The 17,920-nt window shown below is 49.2% G+C and overlaps 1 protein-coding gene across 24 annotated transcripts in view; it reads right to left on the bottom strand.

Moving 5' to 3' along the window:
- The window catches only part of EPB41 (erythrocyte membrane protein band 4.1), a 164,756-nt gene extending 147,918 nt beyond the window's left edge, over window positions 1-16,838 (bottom strand). For 7 of the 24 annotated variants that reach the window (XM_079114307.1, XM_079114325.1, XM_079114324.1 and 4 more), the window contains exon 1: window positions 1,466-1,674. Coding sequence is in view for 1 of the 24 variants with exons in the window: in XM_079114308.1 (XP_078970434.1) it covers window positions 15,096-15,109 (14 nt within the window). In the remaining 23 variants the exon portion in view is untranslated. Of the gene's footprint in view, window positions 1-1,465; window positions 1,679-15,095 lie in introns of those variants that run through there. The other 17 variants (XM_079114313.1, XM_079114315.1, XM_079114319.1 and 14 more) reach the window with 11 other exon arrangements.
- Between the last annotated feature and the right edge of the window lie 1,082 nt (window positions 16,839-17,920).

Genomic DNA, 17,920 nt, shown 5'->3' with positions numbered 1-17,920 from the left:
TATCATAATCATTTTTTTAACCTGACATTTTTTGAGTGCTTACCATTTATTGAGTGTGTACCAGATATTCTGTCAAGTCCTGTATATGGATTACTAGTAAAACCAAAAATTTTACAGCTGGCAAAGAAGATACTGTCTTCAATTTACAAAAGAGGAAAGCAAAGAATACATACTTCCTTAAAAAGGGTTAATACTACATTAACAAAACTGGATGAAAATTACATAAAGGAAATGCATATCCTGATTGATGAAAAGGATCAAACCAACTAAAAAATTTTTCCAGGACTGAGAGTACAACAAACAGTAATGAGCAACAGTACTAAGTGCAGTATATCCTCAAGAGAGTATAAATCCACTATAATAATATCCAAGACACAAGACATAACCATTTCTTGCAATTTTCCCTAAAAACAGAAGGAACAAAATAGCAGCTGTGAAATCACCCAGACTACTAAAAAAAGCTCAGCATCTAAAAAAATAAAAAGAAAAAAAAAAATCTCCTAATCAGCAACACATGCCAAAAGACGACATCTCCATAGACTAGTCATTTATGGTAGGGTACAGTTAGAGAAACAACAGGATGACAGTCGCTATCATGTGGCCAGAAACCAATCCGTCAGCAATTTGTTTCACGTGAGACCACTTTCTCTCTCAAGAGAATTCCTGTTCCTGGGGAAAACGACCCTGTTTTGGCAGAACCTGCCCAGGAATAATGGCCTGGTGATAAATCTCAGAGGGCGAGCCTAGATCCAGCCTCTCCACAGGTACAGCGGCCCAGCAAGCATGGGGAAATATTTCCAAGCCGACAGATGCGCGAACTGAAAAAGGAGGTCACGATGCTCAGAGAATAGATTTAACCCTTTGCTCACGGGGAACCTGAAGACGGAGGGGGAACGCACTGGATCCCGGGGGTCTGGAGTTGGGTTGTTTGTTTGTTTGTTTGTTTTCAATGATGCAGGTGTCCGTGGCGGGAAGGCTTCGAAGCGAGCGCTGCGAGGGCTCCTCCAGCCCTCCGATTCCGCCCGACTTCTCCGGACAGCCCCTCGCTCCGCAGCTGCACCCAACGCCTTGGCCGTCGGACACGCGGTTCTCCGCACCTGGTTGCCTTCCCAGGCTCGGGCCCACCGTGCAATGACGGACAGGCCCAGGGGACCGGGCTCCCCCGGGCAGAAACGCAGCGCCAGCCTAACTTTGCGACGCCGCCCGGCGCACCCCGGCCCCTTCCTCGGCAGCTGCCCGCCCGCCGGTGCCCCTCGGGCGGCGTCCTGGCTCCAGCCCGCTGCTCTGGGGCGTGCGGACGAGGCCCCCCGGCCGTAGAGCCCGCGCCCCCCGCCCGGGGCCTGCTGGGGGCTGGAGACAAAGAGGCTGCGGTGCCGCCGCGGCCGCCAGGACCGTCCCCTCGGGGACAGCGCCGCGCCCCCGGGCTCGCGCGCCGCCGCAGCCGCCTCGCCTGGCCTCGCCTCACCGGTAGCTCCTGGGCCCGGGATCCCGCGCCTGCAGCTGCTCCGGCCCGATGAACAATGGCAGGAGGCGGCGCCGGCGTCGGCGGCTCGGGTCCTCTGCGGCCCGCGGGCCCGCCGGCTGCTGGCTGGCTGGCTGGCTGGCTGGCTGGCTGACTAAACCCGCCGGCGGAGGGAGGGAGCGAGCGAGCGAGCGAGCAGCCCCGGCGCGCGCCCTCCCGCCTTTCCTCCGCCAGGCGAGGCGGCCTGTCCCGCAGCCCGCCCGCGCGCGCCCCGCCCCCTGGCTTCGCCACAACATTGTAGTAAACTTCTATTGGACCACGAGGGAGCGAAGGAGGGGGCCGGGCCCGCGGCCCGCCAGCCCATTGGCTGAGGCCGAGTTCGGCCTCGGGGCCTCCCCCTCCCCTAGGCCGGTGAGGAGTCGGGAGGGGAAAGAAAAAGGGGGGAAAGGCGAGGGGCTGGCCGCTGTGCGCACGCGCGAGTCGACCCCGGTCTGGTGTTCCGGGCTTCCAGCAGCACCCACGTGGGAATGCGGCGGTTAATGTCCTGGACCAAGGTGAGGCCTTTTCCCCCTAGAGGGCCGGGTAGGAGGTCGAGATTTGGAGGTCCCAGGAAAAGCGGAACTCACCTAGAGACCGCTGCCAGGCTACCCCAAGGGACTGCCCGCTAATATACCTCGCAACCCAGGGTGAGTCACTCAGCTGCTATGAGCCTCAGTTTCCCCGTCTACTAGCTTGACCTCTCCAGGCGCCTTTCCAACCCAGACATTCGATAACACTCTACTTCTCTTGGCAACTAAGACTGAAATGGAAGCTAAGTGTTGAGACCAAGCCAAGATTGCACTTCTGAGGCATTCGAGATTCACCTAATTTCACCCTGGCACCCTCAAAATCATTAAAAAATAATAATAATAAATTAAAAAAAAAAAAAAAAAAAAAACTAGCTTCCAAGGTCTGGTTTCCAGATGAGTTTAGGGTTTCTCTGACAATTGCCTGCGGTGTACATTTATTTCCCTCCCGAAGTTTTGGAGGCCCCTTGACCCTTCATACTCCTTGCCAGGCCCCACAGCAGAAAGAAGGCTCTGTTTTAGGCGTGATCCTCAGAAGGTAAGACAGGTTCTGGTATTTCATTTTAGAAATGAGGAAATTCAATCAGAGAGGCTTAGACCTGCCAGGATAAGAAACCAGGCAAAGTGACATCAGAGCTGCATGTGCCAGATACACTGTCTCTGGGTGTCTAATCACAACCCTTCACAATCTCTGCTCAGTCTCTGGAATCAGACTGCCTGGATTCAGTGCAGTCTCCAGCCCTCCCTAACTGTTTGACCTTCTCTGTGCCTTAGTTTCTAGTGCTTGCCTCATAATTATTTAAAGAATTCATAGTGCCTGCCTCATAATTATTGAAAGAATCATTAAAATATGTAAAGGGTTTATAACATAAGCATATAGTAAGATCTCAAATGTTATTTATTATCTGGAAATAAAATATGGACTGAGAAGTGTGAAACTGGATGATGTAATAGTATATTTGTGTCAGGCACACACCTGTAATCCCAGCAATTTAGGAGGCTGAGGCAGGTGGATCACAAATTGAAGGGCAGCCTGGGCAACTTAGTGAGAACTTGTTTCAAAATACAAAGGGCTGGAAATGTAGCTAAGTGAGAACGCCCCAGGTTTCAATCTCCAGTAGGGGGACAGTATATTGGTTAAGCACAATTGTCAGCTCTGAAGTAAACATATTGCATAGTATCTATTTGAAACATCATAAAACACCCTGAAGATCACCTGTCCACTCTACCTAAAATAGCCTCCATTCACACACCCTTTCCCCCTTTCCCTGTTTTAATCATACCACTTACCCCTACCTGATTTTCCACCCTTTATTGTCCCTCTCAAATAAATTGTTGCAATCTACACCCATGAGACTACAAGAGAAGAGGAAGAGGACTTTGTTCCTCTTGTTCATCTCCCAGAACAGTGCACACATAATAAATATTTGTTGGATGGGTGAGTGAATTGTCCCCATCTTATAAATAAGAAAACTGAGACTTAGTTCAGGTGACTTTGGCCAGGGTCAGTCTGTGTACTTTGGGTGAAGCACCTGTTCTTAAACATTCTGATCCCCTGCTTCAAGTTCTCAGCTTCAACTATGCTTTTGATTTGGGAAATCCAGTCCTACCACTTCCAGGCAGCAGAGGCTTCCTTTACCTATCGGGGAAATCTGGTACCATAAGAACAAATACTGAAGATCAGTCACCAGACAGTTCATCGTTTCCACCACCACATTATCCAGCAAATTCAGAATCATGAAAGTATTCTTTGTACTTTGAAGTGCTAGCCAATGGCATATCATATTTAAAGATTCTTGTTTGGATTCATGGAATTTGTAGCATTTAATAATCATCACTCTGAAAATAAGCAGAGGTCTCAGGCTAACAGAAAAAGGCTAGACACAAGGCAGGTATAAATCACTCTTAGATCCAGAGTGCTACAACATCACACCAAAATCCATTGACCCAAGTTTTAGAATCCCAAAGTCCTCACTTCAGTGTTGCCTTTTAATTCTTTTCTTTTCTTTTTTTTTTTTTTTTTTTAGATGTTGATAGACCTTATTTTATTCGTTTATTTATATATGGTGCTAAAAGTCAAACCCAGTGCCTCACACATGCTAGGCAAGTGCTCTACCACCGAGCCACAACTCCAGCCCTGCCTTTTAATTCTTAACCTGGAGATGAAATGGCTTTGTAACTGTAAAGTACTATCTACACATGAGGGACTTTTGTTATTTAATACATATCAGCACCTGTTAGGCTAAGTGTATAGGACTCTGAGTATAGGACTTGAGCATGTAGCTCGATGGTAGACCACTTACCTAGTATGCATGAGGCCCTGGGTGATAGCCCCAGGACCAAAAAACAAAAAATCTCCAAGTATAGCTAGGCCCATCCCATAGTAGGAAGTGGGGATATAAGTAGCATCCAATCTAAAAGCAGAGAAACTAACTTATTCCTGTGCCCATCTACCAAACCAGACATCCAGTCCCAGCTCACTCACCCTGCAAAGACTGCCACTAGGTATCAAAGGTAAAGATCCTAAGCACATCTCTGAGGCTAATTTTCTAGGAAGAAACACTTGGCTCCCTGCTTACATCTGGGTGACGACTGTGCCATGCTCCAGGGCCCAGGATGGGGTCCCTGTGGGCCAGCTCCATTCCGCCTGCCAGCTGAGCCCACCACTCTTTCCCCCATCACCCCTCCTGTTCCTTCCTAGGGAATACAGGCCCTGATAGCTGCCTGTTAGCCCCTGGAGCAGTCAAGGGCACTAAGCAAAAAAAAAAAAAAAAAGAAGAAGACAGCATGAAAGGGTCTTAATCCTTTCCCCTTGCAAACTGAGCTCCAGCAAAAGCAAACACCAGCTGCAGAGAAGAGGGTGAAATTAGCTGATGAAATTAAGTGGGGAAGGACAGGAAGGGTAGACGAGGCTTCTGATGGCCTGGACAAGATGAGATTGGAAGAGGGCATAAGGTGGGGGAACAGTTGGAGTTTGAACCATACCCAAATCTGGGACATGGGCGGATTAGGGACGCAGCTGGCCTGAAGCCCCAGTGATGGGGCCCGTGGAAAACGTGTGTCTGTCGTGGAGGACAGCAAGAGATGAAAAGGCCTTTGTAAAACCAGGTCCATCAGCAAAGTGTTCTGAACAGTCACTCCTAAATAAAAAGCAGTCCTGGTACTGAAAGTACATGAAGAGTAGGGCTTTCCTTCCCCCTGTGATCATAAAGTCGCGGTCATTTTAAACCTTTTAAACACAAATGATAAACACCCCCCTAGCAGGATGGAAATTACTGTTCATACAGTGGAATGCCTTTCTGGGGATAGTTTTATTAGGAGTACTTGAAGTATTCACAGAAATTGTAGAAAATATAGTTAAGTAAGAATATAGCTAAGGAGAAGTGGGTGCAGTGGTGCACACCTATAACCCCAGCAACTCTGGAGGCTGAAGCAGGAGGATCACAAGTTCAAGGCCAACCTCAGCAATCTAGCAAGGCCCTAAGCAACTGAGTGAGACCCTGTCTCAAAATTAAAAAATTAAATGGGCTGGGAATATAATTACATAGCTCAGTAGTAAAGTGCCCCTGTACCAAAACAAAGAATATAGTTAAGGAAAAATGCAAATCACCATAAAGCCATCAATCAGAAATAACTATAATCAGTATTTTGGGGAGAGACTTTCCTTTCTAATACCTTTTCTTACACATATACTTTTTTTACTTACATAAATTAAATCAAATCAAATTGCTGATTTTCTAGGTTAATAATAGTCTAATACCAGCAATTTCATGTAACCTAATGTTTCCTTTAAGAATTCAGACCACATTGTTTTGGAACTGACTTCTTTGACTCGATATATTGTGAACATTTGCATCATCATTTTAACAATGCTATGGAGTGTGTTCCATAATTTAGTTAATCCTTATTGTTGGACAGTTAGCTTGTTTCCCATTTTTCTCTCACATAAATGATACTCAACAAACATCTTTTACCTAAATCTTACCCATGATTTTTTTAGGATGCACTGAATACACCATGTTTTGTTTTGTTTTATTTATTTAGTTAGTTAGTTAGTTAGTACCAGCGACTGAACCCAGGGGCACTCAACGTCTGAGCCACATCCCCAGCCTTTTTGTATTCTATTTAGAGAGGTCTCACTGAGTCGCTTTGCAGAGGCCGGCTCTGAACTCTGGATCCTCCCGAGCTGCTCTGAACTCAGCCTCCGGAGCCTCTGGGATTACAGGCGTGCACCCCCACACCAGGCTTTTTTTTTTTTTTTTTTTTTTAAGTGAACAATGCTGCCTGTTTCAGTCATTTTTGAGATAAAAAGGCAGAAGAAACTATCAAATGCAGTACATTTTGTACAATACTTTTTTTTAACATATTTGAAAACACAGAGCATGTTTTGACCTCTTTGATAGAATGCCCCCCCCTTTTTTTTTAAGACATAGACAAAGGTTTATTTAGGAAGTAGATACATATTCAAGGGAGAATGTGGGCTATCTCAAGAGTGAGAAGCCAGAAGGCACTTTTCTCACAAATATTTTCTGTTTTCTGTGTACAATAAAAGAGAAAAACTAAATGTGATTAAAATCTATACATTAGGGTTGCCAAGGAAACACACCAAGAAATAAGAGGCAGAGGTGAGGGAAGTTGACATTGTAAAAGAGGACCTGGTGGACAGTTGCTAACAACCCTTTAGGCCTTAAGATTCACCTAATGTTAAAACTTGTGAGACCCTTAGCGATCATCAAGCCCAAGCTGCTAACTTTAAATGGATTGTGAATTAGATCGAGAAACTGAAAGACACTTGCCCAAGGCCACACAGCACATATAGCAGAACCCAAACTTGAACCCAAGTTTTTCAAACTTTACTACATATTCTGTTCATAGCCTTTTTCCAAGTCCAACTACATTTACTTTCCAAAGCTGGAATCCACACTAAATTCTACAACCATAAAACTAGAACTATCTGAGCTAGAAGAGACCTCAGAAATAATTTACTAATAAAAATGGTTAACAACTGGGCTGAGATGTAACTCAGTGCTGGAAAGTGCTTTCCTAGCATGCGTAAGGTTCTGGGCTTGATCCCCGGCACTACGAAATAAAGAAAATCTAAAAGTAGTTGACAATACATTTATGAGATATTTCCTGTGCACTAGGCACATATTAAGTGCTTTATTTGCATTTAGCCTCACAGCAACCACCTCAACTCTACTCTTTTTTTCCTTGGTACCAGGGATTGAACCCAGGGGGCACTCAACCACTGAGCCATGTCCCCAGCACTGTTTTATTTTTTATTTTGAGACAGTGTCTCACCAAGTTGTTGAGGGCCTCGCCAAGTTGTTGAGGCTGGCCTTGAACTTGCAATCCTCTTTCCTCAGCCTCCTGAGCCACTGGGAGTACAGGTGTGTGCCACCATGCCTGGCCTAGCCTCAATTACTCTTGAAGAAGCTATACAACTTAGAATGTGAGCTGAGTTCCCCAACATCATGGTGTAAACTAGGTCTGTCTGATGCTGCCATCCTCCATTCCAGACTGCTTTCAATCACACTCAGGAAGGCAAATTAGAAATGATACGAATGGGAAATACCAACATCTGTCCAAATATCCCAAGGAAAGGCTGTTGTGGCTGCTTCTGATCGTAGCCCTGGGACATCCAAGGAGGGACCCAAGGACCTGGCCTCCTGTGACGCACCCCAAAGCCCTTCTTTCACCAGCTGGAGAGAGCCCAGGGAAGCTGATCCAGTAAAGCCTCCTGCTCATTCAGGCTTAACCCACTAAATCTCTCTACCTGGGGCAAGGAGCTCTCGAGTCCTAGAATGTTTCCCAAGAAACAAGACAGAGGCCTGGTGCCACCTGCTCAGTGAGGCTCTTCTAAAACTGACAAAGTCAGCCTGGCCCCGTCCTCACCTGATAGAGAGGACAGAGGAGACAGAGAAGTAGGGGGTAGGTATACAGAAACAGCCAGGTTTGATTTGCTACAAGAGCAAATCCCACAGGGTAGCCAGAGGCTCGAAGGACGTCAGAGGTATGAAAGGGTTCTGCAGATTCTAAGGCCCCTCACCTGAATCGAGTATGAGTTCTCTAGATCTGTTATCGGCCCCTGGGGAGAACCCACGACTCGGCGCACAGGCCTCCCGGGAGCGAGGACACAATGGTTTCACTGCTTTCTTCACCCGACAGACATTTCCTGAGCACCTCCTTTGTGCAGGTCCTGGGGATCCCAGTATGAATGAGTCGTCCGGTGCTGGAGTAACAGTCAACATTACCACCCCTTGTACAGTGATGGCAGGAAGAGGCCAAAAGATTCTGGGTTTTTGAAGTGAGAGGACATCAGTTAAAACCAAAGCTCCACCACTCAGATACTACGGGACTCACTTCCCCTCCCTTCCTTATCCGTAAATGGGGATAATATGTGCCAGGTTTTTCCCCAAGTGCTGTATGTGATATGTCACTAGCCTCCACAACAACCCCCTGAGGAAGGGATGGCTGTGATTCCCATCTTCCAGATGAGGAAGTGGAACCTCAGAAGAATGAAATCATGCCCAAGATCACCCAGCTAATAAGTATCCAAATTAGGACTCAAACCCACATCTGCCAGGCCCTGCTGCTACTGATCTTTGTACAGTTTACAGATTGTCTTCGTTCGCATGATGTTCACTATAGTAATACCAGCAAAGATGTGCAAGGCACTGGCTACGTGCCTAGATACCTCACCCTATTCTCTTCTTAAATCTCATGACACTATAGAGTAGGTGCTAGTATTTTAAGCCCGTTTTCTAGCTTTGAGAACTGAAATCAGAGAAGTATAGTAATCTATCCAATGTCACACAGTTAGGAAGGAGTATAGTTGGGAAGTCAGGTACATCTGACTCCAGAACTCAAGTCCTTACCTACTCTGCCATCCTGTCTCCCAGTGAGGCATCCTTGTCTCTGTTTGACAGATGATAGAGCTGAGGCCCAGCAAGAGGGACTGATATGCATAAGTAAGTTACCTCATAAGTCAGCACCAAAGCAAGGACTAAAATCCAGGTTCCTAGTCTTAAACCCAGTGTTTTTCCCTCCATTTATAATAACTAACTCCTAAGCATCAGAAAACATCCCTGTCCCACAAACATTTGGAAGCCCTACACCTAGCTCCCCTGAGGGCATGTGGAATCCCCCCTACACCAGGCCAGGCAAAGAGGGCAGAAAGTGGAGGAAGGAACTTTGCAGGATATTGTCCTAGAAAGATAGCAGGTAGGGACAGCAGTGCCCCGAGCTCTGAGCATCACAGTCTTGGTCTCCAAGTTACAAGCTCAGAACTGGGAAGGCGGGAGAGCCAGGGGAAGCTGCTCCAGGCCACCGTCCCCCAACCCACCCACCCACTAGCACAGCTCTCTGCTGTGATTTCTGCTGAAAAACAAAAAGCTCAATAATCTGGGTCTAACTGCTAATTACCAATAATGACATAATCACCATTGTGGGCCCAACAGCCAAACAGCCCCAACTAGAAATTCTGCATAGCTCAGGCTCAGGAACAAAAGATTTGGGCACTCCAACTGAAACTGATGCCCTGGCAGAAAACAGCAGAAGCAAAAGGGCCTCAGAGTTGACCCAGCCAAAGCATTATCTGGCAAACGGAAGAGATGATGACCACTCACTTTCTCCTTACAATTCATACACTCTCATACAATTATTTATTGAGAATCTACTAGGTGCTCAGCACAATGCTAAACCCAGAGAGGGGAAGAGGCTTCATTTATTCGCTAATTCGCTTCACAAACATTTATTAAACACCTGCTACTTACCACACACACTGTTCTAGGCACAATGGACATAACACTGAATAAGACAGATGAAAATCACCACCATCACCACAGACCTTACATTCCCATGGGAGGGGCAGACGGTTGATAAATAATTGATAAAATACAGTATATCAAAGACTGATAAGTGCTATGGAGAGAAAGAAGCCCGAAGGGCAGTTAGGGAGTGCCAGGGTGTGGGGAAGGAAGGGTGTTAACAATTTTAAATAGGATGGTCAGAAAAGGGCCTTACTAAGAAGGTGACATTTAAACAACAAAATTAAGGGGATGAGACAAGCCAAGAAAGTCTTTGTAGAAAATAGAGTGTTCCAGAACAAAACCCCAGCAAGTGCAAAGGCCCTGGGGTGTACATTTGCTGTGTTTAATGACTTGCCTGAGATCATCTCCCCCACTCCAGAGCTGGGGGAGAATCAGCCACAGACGAATCACCCACTGTGTACTGAGACTCCCTAAAGCTTAGGACAATTCTGGAGGTTTGGTTTTGCTCGCTGTTCTCACATTTGCACATGAGGGAGTGAGACACAGAGAAGTAAATGACCACATCACACAACTGGAATGGGCAGGTCTGTCTGACGCCAGCTTCCGACCCCCTCCCGGCTCCTTTTGTCTTTGCCCTGTCTATAGAAATTCTAAATATTAATTGGGTGAATGAGTGAACAAATGCAACCTAGTGGATGTGCCCTGCCTTCTCAGCGAACTGTCTCTGAAATTCCAGTGTGTCAGCTGAGGGCTGAGCACTCTTTACAAATTATCTAATTTAGCCCCTAGAGTAGAGAGCTGCTGGGGGTCCCACAGCTGGTGAAGCTGGGAAATCAGAGACCTCTCAGTTCCCAGGTCCCTATTTTTAATCCTAAAGTATCAGTAGAAACCTCTGACATCCATCCTCCGCCTCCTTTTATAAGTCAGAAGACAGAGGCTCTGGGGGGCAGGTGACCTGTCTGAGTCTCCTGGGGGAAGAGCTGGGAGGGCCAGCGTTCCCTTCCACTCTCCTGCATGCTGGGGTCCTGGCCGCCGCAGAAGTCTTCGAGTTGTGCTAGTCCTGGAGGGCAGTTCCCAGGAGCTCCCTGTCCCTGCTGCCCCTCAGGCCAGGCCTGGAGAGTGAGGGCCTCTCCTACTCTTCTTTTCAAAGGGCTTACAGTGGCATCAGAGGAGACTTTTCAGAAGGGAAACTGCCCTGGGTAAGGACAGTGTCCCAGCCAACTGATAAAGGTAAAAATGCTGAGCCTCTGGTTTTAAAACTGGTTTATCGGGTGTCTTTTGTTCAATTAAAAAAAAAAAGAAAGAAAAAAACACTTCGTGTTCCTAGACTGGAAAAGAGTAGGGCAGAAATTTCTTAAGAAGCAGCAGTTAAAGAAGCAATGACAGTAGCTACCTACCCTTGAGGACTCACTAGCTGCTTTTCCTACGTGACTGCTGACCCTCACAGCAAAGTCAGCCCCATTCCACAGCAAAGAAACTGAGGCTCAGACAGGTTCAGTGAAAGCCAACGTCCCCGCACCACCCCATTCATGGGACAGAGCAAAAGGGGTCCAAAGAACTGGGTTCCAACTGAATGACCTGAACCATCAGCCACCCGCTCTGATTTGAGTTTCCTGCATCTGTGTGAAAGGGACTTGGTAGCCAGTATCTGTCATAGGCTCCAGGAAGCTCAGGGACCCTGTGTGGCCCTGACCACGGAACCTCTAGAATCCTGGGATATCACACCTAGTCTTCTCCCCAGCACCAGGAAAAAAAAAAAAAAGAAAGAAAGAAAGAAAAGAAAAAGTCAAGTTATGAACTTCCAGGGAAAGAAAAATATAAAGCTACATATTTTACAAATATTTGTCCCTGTTTCCGGGCTGCTGTTGGCTTTGGCCTCCAGCTGGGGAGGGTCCTGTAGGTTAGGCGGTGGGAGGGTTCCCAGCCTCAGGATGGAGGCCAAGGAGGCCAAGGGGCAGAAGGGGAGCCAGATGGGCAGTGGACCAGGACCCCTCTGGAGACTTGGGCTTGTTTCTTAATCTTTTCCTTCCTTTGTTGACCACAGTCGGCTGCCAGGAGAGGCAGGGGAAGCAGTGGGAGGGGCCAAGGAGACCCATGATTTAATCTGACTCCTGTTTACGGGTGCACACTACACGTAGACACTAGGCCAAGGGATTTACAAGGATTCCCACACGGGAGCCTCTGCCCTTCCCTGTGAGCAAGGCCTGCTGTTCCCATTTTACTGAGGGGGAAACTGAGGTGCAGAGAGAGTGAGCAAGGGACTGGAGGCTGCATGACTTGCCAGTGGCAGGGCTGGCAGGGAAGCCAGGTTGCTGACTCCTGAGAGAGGGAGCCATTGGGTCTGCTGCAGTGGGGCTGAGAAGGGCAAGGGCAAGGAGATGGGGGAGCAGGGTGAGGGGCCCTGGCAGCCTCCAGGAGCAGAGCAGGCAGCTATGGAGGTGCAGGAAGGAGAGGGGAGCCAGTGGCCATCCCCAGCTTCCTGGGTCAGTCTCACCTCCCATCACTGCCTGCCTCTCCCTGTCTACTCCGGCCTCAGCTTCTCCCCCTGGCCATGCTGCTCATCCCTGAAAGGTTATTCTTTCCATTCTCGCCTTGAGAGCTCCTGTGTATCCTTCAAGTAAGTGCCAGCTTAGCTCCCCCCACCACCCTAATGACCACAGGGAGTCAAGGCCTGCTCCCCTGGGCTCACTGCCCACACCCGGGGAGCAGGAGTCCTGTCTGAGTCACCTTTGTGTCCCCGGAACCCAGCCCAGGTCAGTGCACAACCAATGTTTATTGTCTAACTGTGTATTATCACTGAATCTTTGAGTCAGGCAAAACAGGTTTTCTTATCCTCACTCTCAAGACAAGGAAAGGAGCGGGAGAGGGCGGGAGGGACGTCTGAGGGGCACGGACATTCAGTGGCCCAGGTGATAGGCTTGGAACCCAGGGCTTCTCTGCACCACACAGGCATCCCACAGAGTTCCCATCCCTGCCAGACCCACCGGGTCACCACAGGGATCCCCCAAGATAGGAATGGGAGCCCTGGGCCCCAGTGTCCAGCTCAGACATAGATGCTGCCGGGGGCCATTGAAGAGGAAGGTGACGAGGAGCGAAGGAGTGGCTCTTCCCCTTTAGCCCAGCTCTGGCTCCTTCTCCCCCAGCTCCAGGGGTCAGTTACCCTGGGCCCAGGACCCCATCCTCATCGTGGTGCTGTCCCGCCTGCCCCGCTGTGGTCCACTTCCACTCACCCTGGCTCTGCCTCCTAACCAGGTCTCACACCTGCCCAGGGCTCCACGGCACAGTCACACGATTCCTCACCTGGATAGCAGCTCTGCCCCTGCCCTCCCCTGCTTAATATCTAATGGCCCCTCATGGCCCATGGGTCAAGTTCCCTTAACCCTCCTGAGCCTGTCTCTCCCGCTGCATTCCCCCAAGAGCAGGCCCCAGCTCTGGACCTTGGCATACACGGTTCCTGCCAATAGGAATGGCCTTTCTCCTGGTCCCGGCCTGAGAACACCCGTTCTCACTTTAGTGCATCAATCAAAGGTAGAGTTGGTGGTTCCTGTCTTTCTTTCCAACTAGACTCTCAACTCCCCAGTGGGAAGGAGCAATAAGGACTACACAGAATCATCTCCAGACCCCATGCCAGCACAGTGCTTGGCACAAAGTGGGCACACGTAAAAGCAGACGATTATACTTGGGAGGCTGAGGTAGGAGGATCACAAGTTACAGGCCAGCCTCAGCAACTTAGTGAGACCCTGCCTCAAAATAAAAAATAAAGAAAGGGCTAGGGATGTGGCTCAGTGGTAGAGCACTTGCCTGGCATGTGTGAGCCACTGGCATTGTGAGCAGTGGGTTCGATTCTCAGCACCACATATAAATAAACAAAATAAAGGTCCATCCACAACTAAAAAAAAAAATTAAAAAAAAAAAAAAAAAGAAAAAAGAAAAAAGAGTTAGGGCTGGGGAGATAGCTCAGTTGGTAGAATGCTTGCCTTGCATGTGCAAGGCCATGAGTTCAATCCCCAGCATCACAAAAAAAAGAAAAAAAAATTTTTTTTTAAATGCCCAGGCAGATGTAATTCTCCAGCAGGTCCCCGCACCCTCCTCAGCTGAAGCCAAATACTAATATGGATAATTATGCCAATCTGCATTGGTTCTAAGTAAACAACTCTCCCAGGGAAGTGGCCTTTACTAATACAGTGAGGCAACCTAGGCAGAGCAGGTAGATGACTGCACTAAGTCACAGCTGGAACCTCCACTCAGCCACATCCCTACCAGACACAGCCCAGCCTGTGTCCTAGGCCCTGGTCAGCCTGCGGGACGTTCAGGACCTGACTCCTGGACTCCAGTACCAGCTAGGTGGGAAGTTAAAGTGGGAGAAAAGAGACAAAAAAAATTGGATACTTTACTAGTTTAGTCCCTCCCAAAATAAACCCAAGACTAGAGGAAACCATCAGTTATATGTGGGAGGGCTGGGGATGTGTCAGTGGTAGAGCTCTTGCCTAGCATACAAAAGACCCTGAGTTTGATCCCCAGCCTAAGGGGCAGTGGGGCCCTGTGCTGGGCACTTCTCATTGGCTCCTTCCTACACCCATGCAGTAAAAATGCTGTGATATATATGTCACGGATGTGCTCTCTAAGGCACAGAGAAGTCTGTGGCTCACTCAAGATCACACAGCTAGGAAAGTGTCGTACCAGGAGGCAGAATCCCTCCGCCCCCTGCCTCCTTCCCCCAGACTCTCCCAGCTGCCCAGCTCTTCTCACGAAAGCTGAAGGCTCTGCCACTCCTTCCCCAGCAGGTCCAGTTGCCTAGGTCCCTCACCCTTCTGGTTGATACCTGTGTGGTACTTGGTCCCACGCTCAGTTCAACCATCTAATCCAACACAAAGCACATTGACCAATGCATAGTAGATGCTCAACAAACATCTTCATTCATTCAAAAGAATTGATGCCACGACACAGCAGTGAAACAGATGAGCAAAAACCCTATGTCCTTGCAGGGCTGGTAGATATTAGTGTTCTCATTTTACAGACATAAAACTGAGAAGCAAAGAGCTACCACTGGTAAGTGGCAGTATAAAGATTCTTTTTCAGGCCACCGTACCCTAAAGACCTTTAAGTGGATCACATGACCCCCAAATCACTGCCCAGTATGTCAAGCAGCTGGAGAAATCCCAGCCCTGCTCGTGGTAGGATCCTAACTTCACAGCGCGCCTTCTCTGAGCATTCCACCCTAGCCCTGAGCTGCAATTCCACCTCCCAGTGGTCTCAGAGCCACAGGACACACATCAGAATGGAACCAGTACTCACCCAGAAGCAGCCATTGGGGTCACGCAGCCAGTCGGAGACAGGACGTGGGGCCATCGCCACAGCGGCACATGGAGGCAAAAGACAGCAGTGAGAAACACAGCCTGAGCAACAGACAAGCTCTGTGGGGCCCCTCTTCAGCTAGGGCCTGAGCAGGGAGGGACCCCTGCCCGCCCCCTGCCTCTGGGCTCTGCCGGGGTAGACACCCTCCAGTCAGCAATAATCTGATAATCCACCCTGAGCTCACCAGGCCTCCCAGAGCCCGGCCCACCCACCAGGGGCAGCAGAATCCCTGTGGACAGACATTCACTGAGCACCTGCTGTATGCCAAGTCAGGGTTTCATTTTGGAGGAGACAGACACCATCCCTGCCCTTGTGGGCCTACAGTGCAAGGAGAGGGCAATCCCATAAATAATTACCAAATTACAACTGTGATGAGCACCTCAAGGAGACTTAAGAACCCAGGATCAAGTCTGAGCTGTCATTTGTGACTCTACCATTTGTGACATTGGGCCTACTTTTTAACTTCACCACACCTCATTGTCTCATCTGTAAAATGGGGACGGATTAGTATTCGCCTCAAAGCGTTGGTGTGAAGACCTCATGAATTCACATATAAAAAACAGTGTGAACAACGCTTGGCACACAGTAAGCTGTTCCTAAGTGTCATTACCGCAGGGGGCTGCAGGCACGGGTGAGGCCACCACCTACCCGACAAGGTTGCTCCAAGGACCAAATGAGACAATGAGAGTCGAAGCCTGAGCACAAGGTAACTGCTCAGTGCAGACGTGCTGCTCCTAGGATGTTCTCCAGCACATCCCCTCGTAAGCGTCTCAGCAGAGGGTCTTTTGGAAATGTCCCCTCCCCCTCACACACACCCAGAATTACCATTTTGTACTAAGAAACTGGAAACCACTCTCTCCCCTGATTCTACTAATGCCTCATTTTTTGACCTTTACAGTAACCAAGGTGTGACAGAGTTTCAATTATTGCTATTCCCATTTTAGAGATGAGGACAGTGAGGCCAAGGGACTCCTCTCTGTGTGCCCTTGTGGGTATCATTTCCAAGTTCACGTAAGTGGTCAAGCCAGGATTCCAGCTCACATCTGCCTGGAATTTGTTCTTGGTATTCTCCCGCGATGTTTCCCTTGGGTCTCTGCAGAACTAGCCCCACAGAGGTTTGACTCCCTCTGACTTCAGTCCCTTCATCTGAAATAGTTGTCAAGCAGCCAGCCCAGGATCCAAGTCGTTCCTGACCCAAACTCGTCCCCCACAGGCTCAGTCATTGCCACCCTGACCCTTCCTCTACCTCATTACCTCAGCCACTAACCTGGGGATCAAGGACTATCACTTAAATCCAAGCTTTACAGATGGGGAAACTGAGGCCCAAGTCAGCCACATACCAAGGATGCCCTTCACAGCTCAGCTTGTGCACCTGAACAGTAGTTGGGTGGGGTTGGCCCTCTGGGGAAAATTCCAGGGGACCTTGACCTGCAGGTTGTGCCCTCTATCCTACTTCCCCTGGGCTGGGTCCAGTGGGCACCCAAAGCAAGTGGCACATCCTGTTCCCACTCCCCAGCCTGAACGCCCTAGAGCTCAGAGCTTACTCCAGCATCGGGGAGGCAGTTAGCTTAGGAAAGGCTAAGCAGTGTGAGGGCCTCAGTACCTGTGAGGTGGGGGCTCCCCGGCCTAGCCAACTCTGGGCCTGGGAGTTGGACCTACGTTCATATCCCAGCTGTGTGACAGATCAAATCAACTCACCTCATGAACTCCTGTGAAACTCCTGTGCATCGGGCTTGATGGCTCTTCCCTTATGAGGTTGTAAGGGTTAAATGAGTTGATGCTGTACAGTAAAGGCTCAGAACAGAATGCCGCGCACAGTAAGTGCTTAAGAGGCAGTGGTTTTGATTATGATCACAGGTCAAGAATAGGATTTGTGGGCTTATCACACTCAACTCCAATCTTGCTCCATCCTACCCCCTCACGTGGGATAGGGGCAGGTGGTAGACTAAGATCCAAACCAGGTCCTGAGGCTACAGTAATCTGTGTCAGAAGACCCATACATAGACTCCAGGCCATTCTCTCCCCATGTTACAGGAAGGGAAACTGAGACCCAGGAAGACCTGCAGACTATAAAGGAATAGAATTCTGCTCCCTTTACTAAATATCAGAATCTTTGGCCCTGGGAAAATTCTGAACACCCACCCCCAACCCTCCAACCCGGGGAGGGGACCGTCATATAGACCTAATCTACAGATCACCCGACACATCTCAGGCTACCATGACCTCCACGGTGAGCCCTCCGTGAGCGTCCTCTTCAGCTCAGTGGCTGGCAGCCCTGAATATGGCACACACTAGTCTCTGAAGCCTCTGGAGAGGCTTAAGACAAAGTGAAGTGCTCTAGTTCCGAACCTCTGTGCAAGGTCCCTTCCAGGATGTTCTCCTTGCATCACCCCAGCCTCTGCCTCACCCTGTAGCCCAGGTCCCATCTCCTGGGCCTGGCTCCTGGCCATAAAGTTCTGGGCCTCCACAGGGCCTGCACAGTGTCAGCATCTTCCCAGTCAGGCTGGGATGTTCCTGCCCAGCACAGCCAGCCAGACTCCTGGCCAGGATCCACTCTGCAGAGAGGGTGCTGGCCCTCTGCTGCCAGGGCTCCACCCCCACTGGCCTAGGGGGTGGGGCAGCCTGGGATCCCTGAGAGTTTCTATTGGCACCTGGGGCGCACAGAGAGAGGCCAGCCTGGTCTAGGTGGTGAAGGGATGGGACACTCAGGAAAAAACAGGGTGTGGAATCTCCTTGCTTCACCAGTGCTACCCACACACCCAGAC

Source organism: Sciurus vulgaris (genome assembly GCF_902686455.1).
Source record: "Sciurus vulgaris genome assembly, chromosome: 1".
Classification (NCBI taxonomy): Eukaryota; Metazoa; Chordata; class Mammalia; order Rodentia; family Sciuridae; genus Sciurus; species Sciurus vulgaris.
The sequence above is the reverse complement of the archived record's forward strand: the minus strand, read 5'-3'. Positions and strand labels throughout refer to the sequence as shown.